At 44.7% G+C, this 22,262-nt stretch overlaps 1 protein-coding gene across 19 annotated transcripts in view; it reads left to right on the forward strand.

Annotated features, from left to right (window-relative positions):
• The window catches only part of tcf7l2 (transcription factor 7 like 2), a 90,782-nt gene that overhangs the window by 62,620 nt on the left and 5,900 nt on the right, over positions 1-22,262 (forward strand). For 7 of the 19 annotated variants that reach the window (XM_044014764.1, XM_044014765.1, XM_044014770.1 and 4 more), the window contains 8 exons: positions 10,617-10,749; positions 13,598-13,700; positions 15,033-15,119; positions 19,037-19,177; positions 19,295-19,457; positions 19,600-19,707; positions 20,314-20,377; positions 21,184-21,234. In XM_044014764.1, the coding sequence (XP_043870699.1) occupies positions 10,617-10,749; positions 13,598-13,700; positions 15,033-15,119; positions 19,037-19,177; positions 19,295-19,457; positions 19,600-19,707; positions 20,314-20,377; positions 21,184-21,234 (850 nt within the window). The remainder of the gene's footprint in view (positions 1-10,616; positions 10,750-13,597; positions 13,701-15,032; positions 15,120-19,036; positions 19,178-19,294; positions 19,458-19,599; positions 19,708-20,313; positions 20,378-21,183; positions 21,235-22,262) is intronic. The other 12 variants (XM_044014768.1, XM_044014774.1, XM_044014778.1 and 9 more) reach the window with 6 other exon arrangements.

Consider the following 22,262-nt stretch of genomic DNA (forward strand, 5'->3'; position numbering starts at 1 on the left):
TCAAGCCACCAGTTGGCCGGGTTGAATTTTCTTTTGCCAGCTCTGCTGAAAACTATACGAGGCTCGTAGATATTTATTGGTATTTTCTTTGGTATTGTTTTTAACCGCTGTCGTTGGCTTGTTGTGGCAGGTTTGACTTTCGGAGTTGGGCTTCCTTTTCCCCCTCTTTACGAGTCTGAGGAGAGTTCAGGCAGGAGAGTTGAAGCCGAAGTTAAAGCTGCTCCACAGTGACAGGCTCTTTTTGCCGATAAATGTCTGGGGGTTTTTTTTGTCTTTTGTGCGGCTGTTTTTTCCGGTGCTTCCTACTTTAAAAATTGTGTCTACCGACGGGCAGGACTGCGGTGCACCGTGACTGCAGCAGCTCACATCCTTTGCCCCGGATCGGAACACTTTCTATAGGCTTTATTTTTCTCCCCTGACACTTTTGCTGCCCCGGCGTTTGTGTTCTTGATTTTGTATTTAATTTAGTGTGACTAGCGGTGAATGGAGCGTGGCTAGTTTTGGGGATTAATGACATGACGAGGGACACCCCGCTGCTTGAGTTTAGCCAAGTTAGGGCAACTCGTATAGACGGCACTCCACTACCTTTATGTCTGCCAAGGCGCTGAATGAAAGCCTCGCTCTTTCTCTCCCTCTTTTTGTTGTTCTTTCAACTTATCAAAGAAAGAGAGATGGACACAAAAGAGCTTGTGAGGGGGGATATGAAGATGGGCACGGGGGAAAGAGGGAGTCCCGGTCAGATGTGGAGAAGAGCGGCGCAGCCTGAATACAGTGCGTGTGAATGCATGAGGGGGCTGAGAGTGAACAGCGAGCTGCGGCGGCTCACTCGCCGCCGTCTCCGCTCTGGGACCTGAAGAGCTGGCGTCCCTAACTTGCTCCAGCATACCTTGGCTCTCGCCCGCTCCTCCGGCCGTTTTCTTATCGGCTTAAACCATCGGCTGTGAGTGAGGGGCTGCCGTAGATGAGGTGCTGCCCCCCAGTGGATTAGTGGCTGACATGGTGGTGGGAGTCTGCTTGGAGTCTGTGCACTACCACGAGTGCCAGCATGCTTGTTTTAACCAGGAACCGAGCAGCATCCCAAATACAGCTCTTTTAAATGGTAAGACTTTTCAACATCTTAATTACAGCTCTGCGTTTATTTTCTGCTGCTTGCCTTGGCTTTAAATATTTTGTTTGGATTGAATTTATTCATAGATGTTTCTCTGGGCTCCGTTTGGCAATTTATAACACTTATGTTGCTAAGTGACAGATTGACAATTTGGATAATGAAAGGCAGTGTTTGATGGCTTTGTCTTGACAGCCTGACAGGGTTCTATTATGCTAAGACATCAAGCTAAATGTGATTATTGTTTGTTGGACGGTGGAACAATTATATTAAATCTAATATAATAAATTCAATTATTTATGCTGAGGACAATTTTATACATTTTGTGTATTTATTCACATCTGAGGAGTTTTGATAATTTGTCACATCTGATCCTCCTGTGTTTCTGTTGACATTTAATGAAGAAGGTTAAAAAAGATTACAGTTAATGGCTGTACTTTCTAATATTATTTCTGCAAATGACATAATTATACTGTAGTCATTATTGTAAATGCTCAAAGATGGGAACCACTACTGTAGAGTATGTTGGACTTTTCCCTCTTGTGCTATTTTATTTGATTCTTTTAAATGTTACCAAAGGGAACAATCATTTTGGTGGTAGTTTTGTTTTTTTTTTACTTTGCAAAACTTTTTCTTTCTTTCTTTCTTTCATTTTCCTGCACGTTTTATTGGGGTCTCGTGCGAATATCTTAGCGGAACTGAGTATTTTCCTCTGCTCCTCCTGTGTCGTGGCGTTGATGCTATTGTGGCCGAGTGATTGGGAGCTGTCTATCACTCGCTGGCGAGCTGGCAGTTTACTTAAGAAAGTGCACGTGGGACAAAAGGAGATGGCAGGAGTGTGGCAGGCGGCCTGAATGGAGGGAGGGCAGGCAATTAGCCACCGCCTTGTCGGGGCTCTTTTACTTGTCAAGCTGGAGCCCCGGCGCTATTGTTGAAGCTGTGTAAAGGACATTCCCAGGGCTTTGTTTTGGCTTTAAGGGCCTCAGGACTGCCTGCTGCAGGCCAAGGAAAGAGCAGGGTCTCAACAGTGACTGAGAGGCTGAGCAAGAACAGAAAGGAAAAAAAGAAGCGTATTAAGAGAAAAGTCTATACAGGTCTATCTTTTCTATCTATTAAAAAATGCCTTTTGTTAATTTCCCCTCACATAAATGTATTTTTGTCCAATTGATTTCCCATATATATTTTTTTTAATTTCCTTGCTTTAGTTAATTTATTTTGATAATTTCCTTCATCAATAATCTTCACCAGCCTGTATAGAATATATATTAAATGTTACTGAGCTGGGCTGGAAATAATTTATGCCATAAATATTTAATTTGTCATGGTTATTAGTCAGGTTCAGGTTGTTAGAGGTTATAAAAGGTAATTAAAAGATGACAAGTGTGTGGTTAATGATCGAAAGAAAAATGTAAATTATCTTCATATGACAAAAACTCATTTTGTAATAAGCTTATGACGTTAAGCTGAAAATTAAAATATCTTTATGTGACATTTTTTGTTTGTTTGAAAATAATTGTCTTGTATTTTTTGTTAAGCATCTAAATATTATTCCTCTTATAATAAATATTTTAAGTGGGGGGGAGAAAAGTTATTTTATATAATTGTTTTATATTAATTAAATATATATTGAATTAAAAGCAAACATGCTATTTGTATGACACACATACAGTCACTTAAAATAACAAATAAAAGCTTGCATTTGATGGAGTTCCCTTGTTAATGCACCAGGTCTGTAAATGCACTCATGGATGACAGATCTCTTGAATTTCTTTGTGCGTGTTGGAATGAGAAAAAAAAAAAATCTTGACCACACGGAGGATTATCATTCGACAACAGCATAATGGGCTTGAAGGTGAAATAGTTGCGGCGAAAAGAGAGAAAAGGGGAGAAGGAGGCGGCGTGGAGGGGCTCAAGGCCTTGTTCACACGAACCGTGAATGGAGACAGAGTTGACGGTGGGGAGGAGGAGGGGGGGGTGAGAAAAGAATTGTTCTGCACTGAGGTATTGTTTAGAAAAGAGGGTGCGAGGAAGAGGAGAAAAAAAGGGATCGAGACGAAAGGTGCCACATCGGTGTCAGAGTGAGGACTTTCTCTCCCTTGTGGAAAGTGGGTATGAAGAGGGGACTGTCAGCATCACACAGATAAAGTGACTGTTGGCCACACTTTGCTGAGCCTGCCCTCCCTTTGTGGATGTTGTTGTGTCTTGTTCCTTTTTTTTTTTCTCTTCTTCTTCTTCTTCTCTCCCTCTCTCTCTCTCTCTCTCTTTCTCCTCACTCTCACTCTCCTGCTCTCTCCTCTTTGTCTCCATCTCTCGCCTTGCTCGCTTTACCTTGTAGCCAAAGCTTTTCAAGCTGCCAGTTCGTCTCTGGGCATCCTGGAGGCACAGCAGAGCCCACACACATACACACACATGCTCTGAGAAACGCATACACAGACCCAAAGTACAGCAGGGATTTGGGTAATAACTGATTTTTTTTTTTTTCTTCTTCTTTCAGTGAGTGTGTATGTGTTTGTGAGTGTATATTTTTTTTTCTTGAGCATTGCTTGTGGGAAGACTGCTGCAGTGCTGAAAAGCTGCTCACAGTCGTTTTTCTTTCTCTCTCTGTCCATATTCTGGCTCTCACTTCTTGTACTTGTTGTCACCGGCATCAAAACTTTCACTGAGCAAGAAGAGAAGACTGCTACCAGCTCAGAGCAAGAGAGACTCTGTGGTTATAGTTATAGTGTGAAAGAATTTTTGGGATATTTCTTTTTTTTTTATGCATGTGGGTGGGTGGGTGTGTGACTGACTGTGTGTGTGGTTGAGAGTGTGTACGTGCATGTGTGTTTATGGAGAAGCGGAGGCCTCAGAGCCCTAGAAGCCTCAGGAGATGCACATGCTCTAATGTGAAAACCTGAGGGAGCATCGGGTCAGCCCGGCCCCGATAAAGACACATGCATCCACTCCACACATCACACATGGCCAGCAAACGCGCCTGCACACAGTGAGGGAAGGAGCCAAGGCCCGTCAGACAGACAAAGACGAAGGAGACGTGCAGGAGAAGAAGAGAAGCGGCCGAGAGGAGCGAGGAAGCTTCTCCACAGTGTAGAGGGGGGAAGGAGGAGGAGCTGGGGGGGTCAGGTGGAAGAGGAGTTGGGGGTGGGACAGAGGGGGTCATGTACACGCAGGATGGAGCTCCAGCCAGGCCGGAGGAGACGGGGCCCAAGGCAGGAATCCTGGGCCCCGGGCTCTCTCTCCTCCAGCAGGTGGGCTGCTGGCACCTCAATCTGAGCAGCTGGGTGAGTAACGTGGTAGTGCTCCCCTACTTCACCTCTCTCTCTCTCTGTCTTTCTTTCTTTGCTATTTCTTGCCACTGACGCTCTGCTCTGACAGGTTGTTGATGTTGTTGTTGTTGTTGTTGTCGTCGTGGTGCTGGTTGGTAGTAGGCTGGCAAAGGGGCGGTGTTGACAGGGTGATGGTCAGCTGAGGTCTGAAGTCCTTATAATAATCTGCCACTTTGAAGACTGTGTGTGTGTGTGTGTGTGTGTGTGTGTGGTGCATTTCCTGTGTATGCTCATGTAAATGTCTGGTAGTTATTATTATAAAGTTATTATTATAAATATGCTCAAACCTTGCAGTATTTACACAGAAGGGTTGAATCATGAATCTCTTCCACACCAAAATCACCATTTTTAACATTAGTGAATTGAAAATTCCTGCAATTTAATATATTGAAGTTGCCCTCCCTGCAGTGGGATGCAGAACATGTGTTGATGGTTTATTTTTATTTAAATTATTTCAAATCAAACTTCTATTGCAATCATATTAGATACTTTGCCCAAATCGCAGCCCGACTTTTCTTTTAACTTTTAAGTTTTGGCCTAAATTTTAAGATGGATCCAAGTTTAAAAGAGGACAAGATGGTAGTAAAAGTAATAATTATTTGACAAAACTTGATTTTTATCAAACTCATAAATGTCAAATAAGATTTCATGATGAACATCTCCCATTTTCTGTTCTTTCTTTTTTCAAAAATGTTGTCATCCAGTTCAATTTGTTAATTGCCTGGCATTCAGCTGAAATTGTGAGGGGCTGATTGCATTTCAAAAGGCAGAATTAAGTGTCGCTCTTTACACCGTGATACAATATCACCTCTCAGCGAAGCCCCTTTAACTCAGGTACGAGAGCTCAAGAGGCTGTTTACATTGAAAAGAGAAACGCTTTAACGCACGCTATGTGTGTGTGTGTGTGCGCACGCACATGCGAGAGTGTCTGAGAGGTGATTTGTCTTCACAGAATACAACAGCTCTGCCAAACACCACTTCATATTTAAGCTATTTGTGCGCACTTTTATTTATCCGTGACATATCAGAACATGTCCTTTCTGCGATTCTTTTTGATGTGCCGACTATCAAAGATGGGAAGCGAAAATAAATGGTGACGAACGACTTGAGTGCAAGTGAAGAGAGCAGGAGGAAGGGGAGCAAAGGCTCTGGCCCACATAATATTTTTGTTCAGTGCTCTGATCAAGCAGTCGGCATGTCACTGCAGCAAAGTGAATAGATTAACTTTTAAATATACTGTGGTCTCAGGAGCCCCCGCCCTCAGAGATGCAGCTTCATCAGCACCTCCATATCTGCTTTTTAACCACCCTACCCCCTGACAATTCCTAGGTTCTTAATATTGTAAGTTTGTTTCCCCTCCAATTATTGACAAAGAAATATTTCTGAAATCAAGAACTGGGGTTTTTTTTGTTTTTTTTTTACAGTGTGGTATGAAAGAAGATTGTGGCTCTGAGAAGCCTTTAATATGTCAAACATTTCATATTCCATTGCTGTTCCTCTCTAAGTATTCCCTTAGATTGTCTGCTTCAATCCTAGGATTGATTTGACCGACTGTTACCATTACTACTGTGTGTGTGTGTGTGTGAACATGAGTTAGTGTGATAGTAGATTTGCTTGGAGATGAAGGTCTTCAGCCTGGAAGGGGCACTACATAGCCCACAAACAGGGGGAAAAGCAGTCAAGTACATCAACAGATTTTAAGAGGACATCAACATGAGATGATTCATTAGACAAATGGCAGCACTTGTGTTTGTTTTTTTGCTCAAATCTAATGCACACTCACTCTCACACACCACACACACACACACAAGCACAAATTGATCTTTTCAAGGTCCTTGGCATTGCTGCTGCGTGTGTGTGTGTGTTTTCTGTGTGGTGTCACTTGCACACGTGCACGTTTTCTGGGAGAGGCTCAGCGCACTCTGGCATCTTTTTCTGCTTGCTTTGGAATTTGGAGGCCTGAGAGAACCCCAATTCATCACATCATTGTCATCCCCCCCCACATCTCTCTGTCTCTCCTCTCTCCTCTTGGCCTCCCATCCCCTGCCCCGGACCTCACTACAGCTCATTAGCGCCCCACAAGCTGTTGTGACAACTCATCATATCATGACATGAAGCAGAGAGACAGAAGCTGTAGCCTCTGACACTCTCCCCTTCTCTTTTACTCTCTCTCTCCCCACTTTTGACTCCCGGCCGGGGCCCCGCAAGGTCACCACTTTTACATTTAGGGTTCAAAGTGCCCCTGCAAGGTGCCACCCGGCAGAAACGCAAGGCCAACAGCTTTTTCCTGTCCGGCCTCCACCTCTCTTGTCTGCCTCTCTTTGTCTCACTCCGTCCTGCTGTCACTTTCTCACCCCCTCTGCCTCCTGCTGTACACCCCCATCTCCCTCCCCTGAGGTCTGACTTGAAGCAACTCGTTCTTTTGTTGTCCACTCCCAAAAGGCTCTTTTCAAAAAAAGAAAACAGCAGCATTAGTCACCCGTTACTATGAGGACATATTTTTTACCTGCACCACAGCATGAGGCAGGAGTTTTAATAGTTGCAGAAGTTTTTGGTGATTGGCGGCTATGCTAGTAGCAGGGAAATTAATGTGCATCACAGCTAAAGCCAATAAAATCAACCTGGAGGGTTGACCTCGCAATAGTGTTGTTCAATTTCAGTTGTATAATGGCAATAAAGAAACTTTCAGTCATAAAACCGATTAAAACTCATCTTTTTTGACCAATGTGAATGGGACAGAAGTAATCAGAATGACATCAAAACACAATTAGGAACATACACTCTATGGACACGAGCCTTGTAGCTGGAGACTAAACGCGAAATAGAAGGAGAATAGAATAGAGTCAAATAAAATAGAATAGAGTCAGTAACATAACCAGAGGCAGCAGCTACTGTTTGTGTCTGCTGTCTGCATTTCCACAGTGGCAGGCACTGTATGTGTCCTGGATGTGGAAGGAGTCACTGTGTTCATTGATGTTCCTACAAGAGTGTGCCCTCACATTTTTCTTCAGGGTCTTTTGAATGTGGGAAAGAAATGTGGCGATCACGACTGGAGAGCGGCGCCTCAGTTTGTCTTCTGCTATATTTGTTTGTTGTAAATGATGGAGGTGGTGGGAAGGATGCAAGTCAGCGGGGGTGTAGGGGCAGGAAGTGTTCTTTTCTTTTCCCCTGGCTTTTGTGGAGCAGGAGAAGAGCAAAGCCTCCCACGTCGACTGCTTTTGTCCCTCGGTGCTCGTGTGAGCTGTGTGCAGCTGAAGCACCCAGCAGCCTGCCAGGCTCTTTCCTCGGCTGGTATTGTCCCGCACTGGCCACGGGGCAGGTGTTGGACCACGTTTTTCACAGGGACCACCGAGTCCTGTGCTGGGGTCAGTGCTGCTGCTGTGTGGGGGCGATGTTCACGTGGCATGTAGAGCGTTTGTGTGAGCTGGCCACAGAAAGACCACTCTGTCTCCCTGACCGTGAGGAGAATGAGTGATCAACACTGTAGGTGCCAGTTTGATGTGCAGCATGTTAGGATGGTAGCGTGGAGTAATACTAGGAATACAAACATTTTTTTTTTTTAGAAAACCACACAAAGTTACACAAAGACTATATATAATAATATAATATATATAAAATTTTAAAAGTTTTAAAAGTGAAACCCAGGAAGTAGGACGGATGTAACAGTTAGCCAATGTTTACTGAGTTATCGTCGGTAAACATTTTTCTGAGGAGTTAATTTTCTGAAACACTAGTTTCAGGTTTGTTTTTTTAAATAGAACATGATATCAAATTTGTAAAAAAAGACAATAAAGCATGGCACATGTGGGTGGACAACAGTGTGGTCACTGTCCAATATGTGCTCTGGTTGCAGGTGACAATTCCACTTCATGCAAAAACTTGCATGAAGTCAGTTAAATCATGAATATTGAAGCTTTACAGCGGGAGATTGTTTTGAAGACTGTGTGTATTTTATATACAGTCTATGGCGTCACATCTGGCCAGTCTACAGTGGAGTGAACTGATTGGAGGCAGGAGTCAGTCTAGCCTGTTGCTCTTTGCCTCACTTTGGGGCAAAAAAAGCATACACTGTACAGTAGACCACAAGTGACGACAGACTCTCTCTCCATCTCTCAGTCTCATATATGTACCCACTCACCAAATTGTCTCGATGTGGACTCAGTGGATGGGCATTTTGAACTCTCCTCTCAATGACCAAAGCTTGTGGACAAAAGAACTCATTTAAATGGCCACTAAAGCCTTTCAGCATGGAGAAATGAAGAATTGATGACATTATTTCACATCATTACCCGAGGGAGGAGCAGGGAGAGGTTAAGAGGTGAGAGATAGGGCGGGATGGCAAGAGAAGAAGAGGAAAAGCAGACAGAGGCCGCATCTTCTAGCGTTCAGCTGGCGACTCATCAGGCTGCAGTTGGCAGCCGGCGTTAACTCCCGCCCGCTTAGTTATTCGTCCTTTTCTTTCTTTTTTTGCCTCTCTTTTCTAGATGATCAGATCAGAAACCCCTATGCAATAAGAAGCGTCTTGGTTTGTGTTTCTTTCTAACAAATCCCATTCCGTCTACCGCCCCCTTCCACCTCTCGACACACAAACACACACACACACTCACACTCACACCCCCAGCGCCCCACTCTCCTCCTCTCCTCCCCAGCCTTTTCAGCTCAGGGCTGTGAATGAGTCCCAGGAGTCTCTGGGCCTCCCTGGAGTTCTGCTGGGGTTCATTAATCTTTCATTGGGACCATGGCAATAGGGAATGCTCCCCCCCCTCTCCCCTTCCCCTCCATCCCATCCCCCACCCCGCTCCCTCACCGGCGTCACTGTAGACCAGAGTTCTGCACGGACCATACACATGTTCAGCTACCTGGTGAAAATGTGGCCTTAGTGGCCTGTTGGTGTGTTCATGTTAACTGTGGCCCTCAAACAGCCCAGTTTGCTGCATTAAGTTCTGCTCACATTTGTCTCTCGCCCTGGGCCCACAGCTTTGGATTTGTATTGACAATGAGCATCGGGCAACTGAGCATCTTATGTATGTATGCACCCCCAAACCCCACCCCCAAACCAACATCTAGTCCCATTAATGTTTTTCAAAGTCTGTTGGAAATGTGCCACAGTGGAGTTTTTTTTTTTACATGGGATAAAGTCACTAATGAGGGTGTGTGGCCTATGAGAGCGCTGACTTGTACACACACACACACACACAAGCAGCTTGGTGTCTCACTCCTCTCCCCCCTGAACACATCATCCATGTTATGATAAGCCTGATTAGTGCTGCTTCTTTGACTGCTGAGGGCAGGATAAGGATGTGTGGGTAAAGAGGCGAGGAGCAGTCTCTGCTACCAGCCTAATCTACAACAGAGCTCTAATCTGGTTATCTAGTGGTCGGGGACTGTGTCTGTGTCTGTGTGTGTGTGTGTGTGTGTGTCCGTCCCAGCCCATCCTGATGAGAGGGTCTGAGCTCCAGTTAACGCAGGGGCCCACGGCAGCACACCCCTAAAGCTCCACTGTAATCTTTGGGTAATTGAAAAAAAGGGGGCCTGGACCACTTAGGACCACAAAGAGAAGATTACATAGCTAAAACTAATTTGGCAAAAATGCAGAAATGGATTTTCAGCCCCACCTCCTCTCTCCTAACCCTTTTATTACAATACACCCCTACCCTCTACGAATCAGGCCCTTGGGGGCCGAGAAGTGAAAAGGGGGGAGTGAGGAAGCGGGGAGACCAGGAGGAGGAGAGCGGAGCAGAGTGCTGACTGGTGCCGCTAATGACTGTGGATTTACACGTGCTGCCTTGATTTTCGTGGTTTACAGATGATCGATTACTCCGCTGCAACCGTGGTTAAAAGTGCCTCATCACACGTCAGGCCCAAATGTGAACTGGCAACCCCCCAAGCCTCTCAGATTGTGTTACTGAATTCCAGAGTGACACCGCAGAAGTGTTTTTAATTACAAACCACACTATTTTCACTGTGGCTTGGTGGTTTGGCGCCTCCAGAGTACCCAACATTTGAGCTCTTCTTCTGAGAGCTTTCAAACCAAGTTGTAATTCTGTGGCAGGCGCCTGCAATCTCTGAGCTGTAACCCAAATATTAACACCAATGCCTTCCCTTTTTTTTTGTTCTCTCCCCTTCTCTTTTTCTGCTCTTTCTGTCCATCTGTCTCTATCTGCATTCTCCTCTCCTCCTTTTTCTAGTCTAATAAGGTTCCAGTGGTACAGCACCCTCATCATGTGCACCCTCTCACACCTCTGATCACCTACAGCAATGAGCACTTCACACCGGGGAACCCCCCACCTCACCTACAGACAGACGTGGATCCCAAAACAGGTAAAACACAACTTTCTTTAACCACTTTCATTTGAATAATTTATACAGATGTGTTGTTCAGATTAGCAACGCGCCACGTAATCCCTGCACAAACACAGGATAGTACAGTTTAGTTCATGCTGTCAGGTTCAGAAAACCAGAGAAGCAGTTTGTGTCAGATAAGGCACTTGAGGTCTTTGACACTATTTGCACTGATGGGCGTGTAAATGTTTTTTTTATGCCCTCCTGCCTTGTACAGGTTCTCCATGTTTGTCTTTATGGCGTCTGTCTGTCTGTGGACACATTCCAGTGAAAACAAGTCCAAGATTCAAACATAACTCTGGAGTCATATTTGCAGCACAGGTGTTCTGTCGTTTAAACTGATGTGCTATAACACCCCTGTGTTCTGTGAAGTACTGTGTGATGTCACGTTTCTGTTTTACATTATTGTCACAGTCGGACAAAGTCAACTCGAGTGCTTATTGTTGACAACTGCTGCTCTCATATGTTACTAATTGATTCAGTCGTCACGGTCGCGAGCATAGCATGGTTTGGCAGCCGCGGAAAGTGGCGTTAAGTTTGAGAACGAGAACCAGAACAGTGGCGCTCCAGCCTCTCGCAAGACATGGGAATCCAGCACAGCGGCCCCAGCCTTCCTATGACTGCAGCTCCCAACTGCCAAGACTCAGAACAAGACAGCCACTGTAGTGTGAGGACCTCACATGTAACTACTGGAGCGCAAGAGAGCAGGAAACACACACACACACACACACACACACGCACACACACACACACAAGGGTTGTGAGGGCTGATCATGTGCAGGTTTAGTTTTTCTTCTGGTTAATTATGTTTGACGTCACAAATGCTCTGTAAACAACCAACGCACTGGTGAAACAATGCTGCTGGAGCAGGAAACATGACACTCGACAAAAGAAAGCACCATTGTTACACTTGTACATCTTTCAGTTCAGTCGCCTTTTCAAACTCGGGGTTCGACTGAACAGTGTGTGCTATAATGTCACCAGAAAAGATGCACTCAGGAAAACGAGTTGTTGTCATGGTTCCATCACATCGATAGTAGCTGGAATAGTCAATAGAAACCTGGATTTATCGCAGAAATGAAAACTAATCGTGTCAATTCCCATTTCCAGATGTTTGCAGGTGTTAGCGTTTTTTTTTTGACTAGTGGAAAAGCTTTTAGAAATTGTGTCTGCTTTTTTTGTTTATCCACTGCAGCCACTTGAAGCCTGTGGATTCAGATTATCCACGTTTAACAGTCAGAGTTTGCTCCTGAAATCATTCCATGTACATTTTTTAGCCAAATGTGCATAATTTCTAAAAGCACCTTTTAAAAAAAAAAAACACTTCATTTTGGTAACTTTCATTCAGCCTGTCCTTTCAGGTTAATGCATTTTCGGTGCAGTGAATAATTTCATGCTTTTCAAGGCTCTCCAGAGGCTCCAGTCAATGTTTTAGGTAATAATGTCCCCTTATTATAATGGCCTTTACAAGGGGGAAGTAATTTACCAGCTGCTGTTTAATGTTGCGCTTAATGAAGCAACTTAATTGGGCTCAGTGTTAAATTGATTAATTAATGAGCTATATTAGGTCTTAAGCAGTGGATGGCGATGGGATACTGTGAGTGTGTTCCTTTTGTTACAACATTACTCCAAGACCAGTCTTGTTTTCTGTATGGACAAACGGCTGCACAGCCCATTGTCCATCAGTAACTGGATCCCTCTCAAGAGTCTGTTTCTGGAGAACGTGGATCAGCTGTGAACATAGGGTGTAACCACCAAGACTGGCCAAGTCCTAATCTGTGAAGACTGAACTGGCTCGTCTTCGGCCGTGTTGGCATCGGCCAAGAATACTATCTCTGTGACGACAGCTGCGCGGGTGCAGGCCAGCTGTGTGGAAGAAGCGTACCTCAGCCAAAATTAAAAGTCCTCTCAGTTACTGGTGTACGGAACGCGCATACACCTCCCCTGCTGCGCTTCTGCACGTCTCGTGTTCCCCGTTTCAAGTTCGTCTTGTCGTCGAGTTATTTTTACACGCGCGGTGTACGAAGACCTTTTCGGCGCGTTCGTTCGGGGCAGCTCGCCGATGCAGTCTGTTCACCTGTCAGCTGTCACGGAAAGTAAAAGCAAAGGCGTGGACGACGTGATTCCCCAGCAATTACCTTCAATAAGAGCTTTCCTTAAATCCCTGTCCTTGTTTGTCTTCAGGGGATACATTTATTTACGTGATGAATGGAGAGCATAAGCCACGACATACATCTTGTTTTTACTTTTGATAGATCGAGTCAGCAAAGGATAACTGATAGAGTTTGGCCACATCACCCTTCCCTGACTTAGCTGCAGTGTCCTTATGTTGGTTTACTTGCATACAATAGTGGGTGAACTGCGTATACATCCAGGCTGTGTGCCAGTGTAAATTAACGGGCAGATTCTTCCTGTAGTCCCACGTTGAAAGCGCTGTGATCACAGAGAAATCTCTAATCACATTGTGTTTCCGTTAACTTCTAAACCTCAGTCATTTTATATCATTAATCTTCTGATTCAGTAGACAAATGTGACACGAGTCGTGTTGGTGTTTTCTCCTCACCTCTCTCCCCTCTGCCTCTTCCAACACATTGTGCAGCCGCCGCTGCCGCCTCAAAGGCCTTTGATCAGAGAGTGTGATTTAGCACTGCGTACACGCGAGCAACAAGCCCTCTTCCTCCCATCTGCACTCCTGTGATGTCGGCCGTGTTCAGATGTGAAACTCTCAACAAAGAATGAATTCATCAGTGACAAAGATTCTCTTTCTCTGTCATCATCTTGTCTGACCACCTCCTTCTCCGCTCCTGTTTTCCTCTTTCCTCCGCAGGAATCCCAAGGCCTCCACATCCTCCAGATATATCCCCTTATTACCCGCTGTCACCTGGCACTGTCGGCCAGATCCCCCATCCGCTAGGATGGTTAGTACCACAGTAAGTGAAACCTTTTTTTATTACACTTTTTTACTGCATAATGTCATTTAAACTGTGTGAAAAGATTGGATCAGAATAAGTAAAGAACAGCGATTATATGTGCTGACTGGATGGATATGAAGACAGTCAGTCATGTAGAAGCTAGAGATGCAGTGATAAGTTGATAGTAGTTGCAGATAAACTTAATTATTGATAAGTGAGTCTGATGAGAGTGATGGAGGTGAAGACAGATGCTTCTACCCACTCTGTTAGCTCTATCTCTACTAATTCCACTGCTTAGGAGTTAGTTTTGGTGGATTTAACAGCTTAGTTGACAGCTGGGTCGGCAGATTTGTTACCATCCGTGGTGCAGAACCAGAAATACCTCCACATACTGCTTTTCAAATGCTGTGGTTTGTCTAAATGGTGTCCTAACAACATAACATCACTGTTATTAATGTGATTTCAGGCTTTCTACTTTGAGCTCGAGCGTGTTCATAACGTGGTTATTCGATCAGCTGGTTCATTGTTTCAGCAATCGACTACTAGTATGCTATAAAGTGGTCGTTTGTCTTTGTCTCTTGTTGAGACACGTGAGACAAAGTCAGAAGCTCGAAGCTGATCTTTGAATTTTCTGTCACACTCACTCGTGGACCACAGCGGCCTCACTGCAGCTTTCTCAGCTCCTCGCCAACGTCAACCTGCGACTTTGTGGCAAATCCTATTTTGCATGTGCCTGTATGGTCCAATTAGAGTAATGAACCGTGATTGCCTGTATTTTACCCACAATTCCACACGGGGGCTCTCCCTTGGTAACTCTTGTCAACACTTGTTAATATGACAAAAGGCTACAAATTAAGCTCTGTTAATTTAATGTTTTCTCACTGCGATCTAAATACCGAGAGAGGCCCCGAGCGCAGCCATGGCGCCCTTTGATTTGGTGCACTTTATTTTGGTATAAATTTACATTCATTATTGTTTGTCTTTGGATGTGTAGACCTCAATTAGCGTGATGGCTCCATTAAAGAGACCCGCGCTTCGTCTTTAATTATCACAACAAAACACCTAGTTCCAGCTCGGGGAGGAACAGGGCCCCACTCTGTCGACACAGAGCGAAGGGTTATGAAATTTAATTAGCCATCGCTATCAAGATTTGTGGCATTCAAATTGTTCAGAGTTTTCCTCCCTTTGATCCGCGCTCTGCAATCCCCCAGATTTTTGTCCTGATCAAATGAGAATAAAGAGGCCCACGGTGGGGAGAGACGAGAGACAGAGGGCTTTACCTTTCTCCTCCTCCATCAACCATGTTCCTTTACCTTCTTGTCTTTCTTCTTTTTTTTCTCCACTTCCTAGGCAAGGTCAACCTGTTTATCCAATCACAACAGGGGGTTTCAGACACCCCTACCCAACTGCGCTCACTGTCAACGCATCCATGTCAAGGTGAGTTGAGCCCTAGGTAGCTTAACACATGCACACATGCACACATGCACACATGCACACGCACCTTTTGTCAGTCTCTCCTATATTCACTGGTGTGGATTTGTGTTGGCTGTGAGGACATTTCACAAGCAGCGCACATGCACGCTCACGCTCACGCGCACAGAGATGGAGAGCTGCAACTTCTCCCTTAAGGAGCGCTCACACTCCCCATCTCTGTGTTCAAAAGGCCAATTCTCCAGTGTGGGGCTTCAGCTCGTGTGCTCAAATATTAATTATATTTATCATTTTCTAATGAGGCCCCTGAAGAACATTTACCCCCGCTGCATGTCAGGCACATCTGAAATAAGCTGGGGCATGTCCTCGTTTTGAGTTTCACTTGCCAGACGGATAAACAAACATCGCAACACTTTGAAGGGAACTACATGGGGGCTGGCACTTGGCACTAGTACTTTGGTCCAGACCATTAGGGTCCAGCTCAAGTGCTGCCGGGGACATTAATGCACCCATGGGAGAGATTGTGTATTTGTTGCCATCTTGTATACATGTCTGTGTGTTTGTCAGTCGGTGTTAAACTGCTTATTTTCCCCCCTGAGGGATGTATGTCCTCTATATTGTGTGGGAAGTGAAAAGAATTAATTTTAGATAGGCTTAAAGTCCCATGATTTGTGGCGTCTGTCGGAAAACACAAAAAACAAACAAACAAACAAACAAACGAGCCTCCCGCTCTCTCCACGCCTTCTGCTCCTCCCCCCTCACTCCCTCCACCACTCCCCCTTTACGCACATTTGCAGCAGGGGACTTTAGGACGGGGCTGGTTTAGAGTCTGGGGATGAGGCTTAGCTTCAGTTTAATTACAGCCTGATTGGAAAAGCAGCTCCTGGGGACGGCATGTTTAGACCTCTGTGACATTGATGGATCATGTAGAAGCAGTGGGGGGAAATCACAAGGGAGAATAATGTGGGGTTTTGTTTTTAGTTTTTTTTTTAATAGCACAGAGGATTAGATCAAATTGTTTGTTCACTCATCCGTTTGGTTTTCACGGCTCTTCAATGCTCCACCTTGCCTTAAACAGTACTCCCTAAGTCATTCTAGAGCAGAGTGGTGTCTGGATAAGAGCCAGACTCCTGCCCTCCCCTTTAGCCCATCCAGAGGAAGTCTCAGGTGCAAGGGTCAGGCGGTGGGTCTGTGCAGACATCGGCATCTGGCAACAATACCCACTAAACCTGGACCTCTAGTGACTGCTAATTTGGTCCCTTAATGGCAGCTTCTACATTGTGATCATCTTATTTCCAGTGCAGCTAATTGAATATACTTGTGGGGGGGTGTGGGGGGGGACTGGTCATGGGGAAGAGCTAATGCCCTGTGATGAGGCCCCTAATTGAATTAGTATAACTGAATAGATGGAGGGCTCTGGGAGCTCTCTGGAGAATGGGAGGGTTAACACATCTCAAAAAAAATTCCCCCCCACCATACAAAAAAAGCCCAACAAAATTATGACTTTGACAGGGCGGGGGAAAAAAAAAATAATTGTGTTAATTGCGTCACCAAAATGTCCGACTCCTTTGGTACGTCGCCTTCAGCGAGTTGGTTTTGTTAAAAGAAAGGAGCAGACTGGAGGAAGAGGGAGGAGAAAAGACACTGTGGCCTTGTACTCCTGTCGGAAGCTGGGTCTGTGCAGCGGTATCAGTGCCCCAGTGCTGCAGCCCGAGTCGAATTAGAATGCAGAGGATGAATGTGTTACCTCGTAGTCCTGTGATGAACACCTTACACCTGTGTCCTGTTTAAAATACATGGTTTTTGGACAGGAGGGGAGGGGGGGGAGCCAAGGAGAGACGAGACAGTCATTGCAGCAAATGAAAGACATTATTTTGATAATGGGGTTGGAGCCAGAGCAAGTCCCTCATATGGTGTGTATGTGAATGTAGTGTGTGTGACAGGTGGGAGGATATGAAGGCCCCAATGCCCCTTATGCTTAAGCCTGCCCTTTGATATGTTCCCCCGTCATCCTGCTCCCTCTCCTTTCCCGAGGAACAGGAGGAGTGCACTGGCCGGATCATTATACATTAAACAGGCACGGGGGCTACTGCTTCGCACTGGCAATTAAATGGCACTGGCTGACACTGGGCTTGCTGCGCCGGTGACCCCCTCCCTCCCCCCTCACGCCTTCCCCAACACCGCCAGCTATTCTTACCTTTCAGATTGAGACGTTGGAGCCCCAGGGTTGGGGGTCTCTGCCGTGTCTCTGTCTCTGTTGGTTAAATTGGTCCAAGGCGCCGCTTGCTGCTGATGAGCTCAGATGATGATGATGATGCCCCCATGCTTCAAAGGGATGGCCGTCATGTTTAAACCATAACCTGGGCTATGCAGTGGCAGCGGGAGGAGGAAAGGGAGGGGAGAGGAGGGGAGGGAGGGAAGGAGCACGGAGGTGGTGAGGGGACAGGGAGGAGTAGAGGAGAAGAAGGAGAAGAAGAAGAAAAAGAAGAAGAGGAAGAGGAGAAAAATAGATCTTGGAACAGAGGAAATTTTAACAAGTGCACAGAGAGAGGAGGGAGGGTGAACAGGGAGAGAGGAAACAGGAGTGAGTGAAGAAAATACAGCAGCCCTAATGATGGGCGATATGCAGCCACTGCTGCCGAGCTCCCCATCAACGGATGACATGGCACAAACACCAATGTGTCAGTGATGAAGGGAGAAGAGGGGAAAGGAGAAAAAGAGGGAAAGAGTTTGAGGGGGGAACGCACTGGCACTCCCCTGAGATGGCCTCCAACAGAAACTAGTTGTTCCTGGCAAGTTTATCCTCATCATTATATTCTGGCTCGGAGCCATGCAGCCAGACACAGCCGGATAATGAGCTGCTTTAAAAAAAAAAAAGAAGAAGAAGAAGCATTATTCCTCCTTTTTTCCTTTCTCCCTTCATCCTTCCGTCTTCTCTTAAATGTGTGTGTGTGTGTGTGTGGTCACACGGAGCCGAGGTGCCGCGCTGTAAACACACACACACACATACACACACATGTAAATAACCTCACACGAGTCATAAGTGTCATATATACACATTTAGAAACAATACGTATATGTATAGGACAGAGTACGTGGAGCTGCGATGATGAGGGATGAAGATAAAAATGTTCTGGACTTTGATACGACATTTTAATCTAGTTTCAATATTTCTCCGTGTGAGATAATGGCAGTGCTTCACCCCTGGTCTTTTCTTCTCTTAACTGAAAGTTATGAAATGTATTAAAAAAAAGAAAGTTTAATTTCCCTGGCTGTTGTAGGTGAGAACTTCTTATGAAATGAGTGCGTTTCTTTAGGATCTGAGGTGCCTCCGCTGTGATAAAAGCTCTGCGTGACACTGACACGCGAGTCTGCACGCGCTCGCCATGACGAGTTGAAAAGTTCAAGGTGCAAAAAGAAGTTGTATGAGTGAGGCTGCGATTAAATAACGACGGGTTAAAAAAGATTTGTCCTTGTGCACACAATATAGATTCAGAGTTATTTTACTGAGGGTTTTTGTGGTAATTTGATGTAATGTGTCTGTGTGAAAAGCTGCCCTGGCTTGATTCTGTGCGCAGAGTAAATAATATGACACTTGACATTGGGACCTGACAATTATTTTGAAGAGAACATTTTTCTTTAACGGACTGTTAAACAGTCATTACACTAATGCTGGAATCAGCCTTGGGCTCTTTTACATGGAGGTTTTTTGTGTGTATGTGTGTGTGTGTGTGTGTGTGTGTGTGCATTTATGTCTTGGAGCTAATTCCATTTCTTTGACTAAAACTGAAACTCTGCACTTAGAGATTGATATTTGCCTCTTGAAAGGAACGGAATGGAATTCAGCTCCGGCTGCACTGCCTTGTGTATAAATGTGTTCCATCTTCTCATTTCACCCGTGTCCATTCTGACGATTTACACAGTCTTCTGTCCTCTAGGTTCCCCCCACACATGGTGCCCCCTCACCACAGTTTGCACACCACGGGCATCCCACACCCAGCCATCGTCACACCCACCGTCAAGCAGGAATCCTCCCACAGTGACATCAGCTCTCTCAACAGCTCGTAAGTAGCCAATTCCTCTGGATTCTTTTTCTTCTTTTTTTTTTTTTAATTTTATTTAGAACCAGCAAATTGTTGTCAGGGCTCATCCTTTTCTGTGTCATTTATGGTCCCCAACAGGAAACAGTCAGATGCTAAAAAGGAAGAGGAGAAGAAGAAGCAAGTCCACATAAAGAAACCTCTGAACGCCTTCATGCTCTACATGAAGGAAATGCGGGCCAAGGTGGTGGCTGAGTGCACACTGAAGGAAAGTGCTGCCATAAATCAGATCCTGGGGCGGAGGGTGAGTCCAGACTTACCAATCTTTATAAATTGTGGCACTCAAGGGACAAACCTCACCTTTTTTTTATTTTTCTGGGTGACGTGACTGCCCGGAAAAAGTCAACGTAATAACTCATATACCTGTGTTTTCATCCATGGCACAGTGGCACGCCCTATCGCGGGAGGAGCAGGCCAAGTACTACGAGCTGGCCAGGAAAGAACGACAGCTCCACATGCAGCTGTACCCGGGCTGGTCAGCACGAGACAACTATGTAAGTTTTTAAGTTTTCAAGTCGTTAACTGCCCGACTTTCCCTCCCTCTCGCTAGGTCACATGACGAGGACCGCTTCATTCCTCTTCTTTGTTTCGGTTTCTTACCTTGCCTGAGGCATCTGTCTATACCTGTAATGTTCTGTTGATGGTGTGTTTGAGACCTGATCTCAGCCCGTCATGTAAAGACATTCAGGAGTGTTTATCAGACAGACCTGGACATGCTGTTGATTAAAGGGAATCCTCAGTGATGTACAAGTGTCCGAATTCTCGTCCCAGTTGTGGGATTAGGTTGACCGGTGCCGCCTCGGAGAAATCTGCCTTCCAAACCAGAGGCCCGTCAAGACTTTGTTAGATGTTCACATAGAAGAGGAATAAAGACAAAAGATTACAAAAACAAAACAACAGAATTTGGGTCTGGCCTGCAGTGGTTGTTACAAACCGGAGGGCAGAGGCAGGAGAGGAAAAAAAGCCAGAGATGGAATGAATGAATAAATAAGTAAACACAAAGACGAGTCCTAGTCTCTGTTTTATGTTTTGGGCATTTTGCTATATAATAACTAAGGTTCCTGTCTGTGTCTGTTTTTCTTTTTCTTTCTATTTTTTTGGCGGCTAACCAACAGGGGAAAAGGAAGAAGAGAAAAAGGGAAAAGCAGCAAGCAGAGAGCAATGGTAAGTGAGCTGCAATTATGTCTCATATTAGAAGAGCCCCATCATGTGTCAGGCAAATGTGACATGTTGCAAGATAAAAGTCAAGCTAGTCTTTTTTGTGTGTGTTGTGTTGTTGTTGTTGTTGTTTTATTTAGTCTGTATGTGTGTTACTGTGCCTGCTTTTATTTTATTATCATTATTTTTGATATAGTTTGCTACCCCAGTGCAATATTTAAATAGTAGAGATGCTCGTAATTCTCCCTTTACCCATTTCCCCCAGCTAATAACAACTGAATATGCATGACCCCACCCCACACTCCTCCTCCTCCTCACCTCCCCTGACTCCCCTCCCCTCCCCACTTTGCCCCCTAGCATTCTGGTATTGTGATATGTGTGTTTTTGAGAATGTGAACTTGAAGCATCGTGAGAGCCATTAACTTTGCCAGTGTTGTGTATGTGGCCCTGTGTTATAATGCCTGTGCCCTGCAGATAGACTGCACCACTGAACTGTGTGTGTATTGTGTGTCTGGGTGTGTGACTGTGCATGTGTGTGTGTGTCTGCTTGTCGGGCTGCCCCTCGCTTGCTTTCATGCATGCTCTTTTTTTTTTATTTTTACCAACATAATAGAAAAAAGAAAAAAAAATCACACCCTAAAATTAAGGAGGTTTGCTAATTCTATGATTTATCCATATATATTTATTTTTTTTATCCATATGCTTCTGATCATACTGTGAGGAGCGATGCCGACTTGTTATCATGTATTTTGGGCTGGTTTGGTGACGGATCTCTTCTTGAAGGCCTCTCTATCTGTTCTTTTTTTTTTCAGAACACAGAGAATATTTTCCAAACCCTTGCCTTTCACTCCCTCCGATTACAGGTGCTAATGTCATTTTGAGTATTAAATTACTAACTTGTTTTTATTTTTCCTTCTTTCTTCTTCTTTTTTTTATGTATATTTATTTATCAATGAATGTGCAATATGAGTCAGGCATAAATTCAAAATTTAAATATGTTTTCCTTTTTTTTTTTTAGTTTGCTTTGTTTGCTGCTTTCCTTTTCTTAAGATGCTATTTATTTATTTATTTGACTTCAAGCTTGATTATATTTCATGTAATTGACCTCCTTTTTACTCTTCTTTGCTGCTTAGTCTGGAGCAATTTTTCCGTAGATGGCGTTAAAGTCGCTGCAGGGAATGATAGCATAAAAGTATAAGACAATGATTGTGGAGTATAATCTGACAGATGATAAACCTCCTTAATCTGTGTGCTTCAGTAGCCACGCTTGTGCCTTTCCTATAGGCCAGCATGAGTTTGGCCTTCTGCTGCATTAAATTAGAGTCTACTCTAACGAGGCCTGGACTCAAACACTGCTCTACTTCCGATGATGACACCATTACTGTGTGGTGCGAGTGACTGACGGCCAATGTTGATGGAAAGCTGTCAAGTGTTTGAAGCCAGGTCTAAGGAGTAGATTCCCTCTTCAGGTTCCAGCCTTTTTTAAACTTTCCCCAGGCGAGGGCTAACTCACCGCTGTGCCGTTTTAGCAATCTGCTCCTGCTGCCGAGTTCTGCCACCTTGACCTTGTCTTTTTTTTTTTTTAATTCCACCAAGCAGCAAATTAATCCAATCTTCATTTTTGCTCCATTTATATCCTCTTAACCTAAATACGACCTGTCTTATCTTAAAGCTTGAGCCAGACTTTAAATTGACACAACGGAAAGTGTTTTGTTTCCTTTGTCTTTCTTTTTTTCTCTTAATTAATAGCATAATTTGATCTTTGCATGTATTTTGACTTTGACTAATATCTGAAACGTACTAATTATGATCAGTCCTGTCTTGAAGGGCACATTTGGGAATGGCTTTAAGTGGGTTTTAGGGGGTTTTTCCTTGCACAATGAGCCACTGC

Source organism: Solea senegalensis, linkage group LG18, assembly GCF_019176455.1.
Source record: "Solea senegalensis isolate Sse05_10M linkage group LG18, IFAPA_SoseM_1, whole genome shotgun sequence".
NCBI lineage: Eukaryota > Metazoa > Chordata > Actinopteri > Pleuronectiformes > Soleidae > Solea > Solea senegalensis.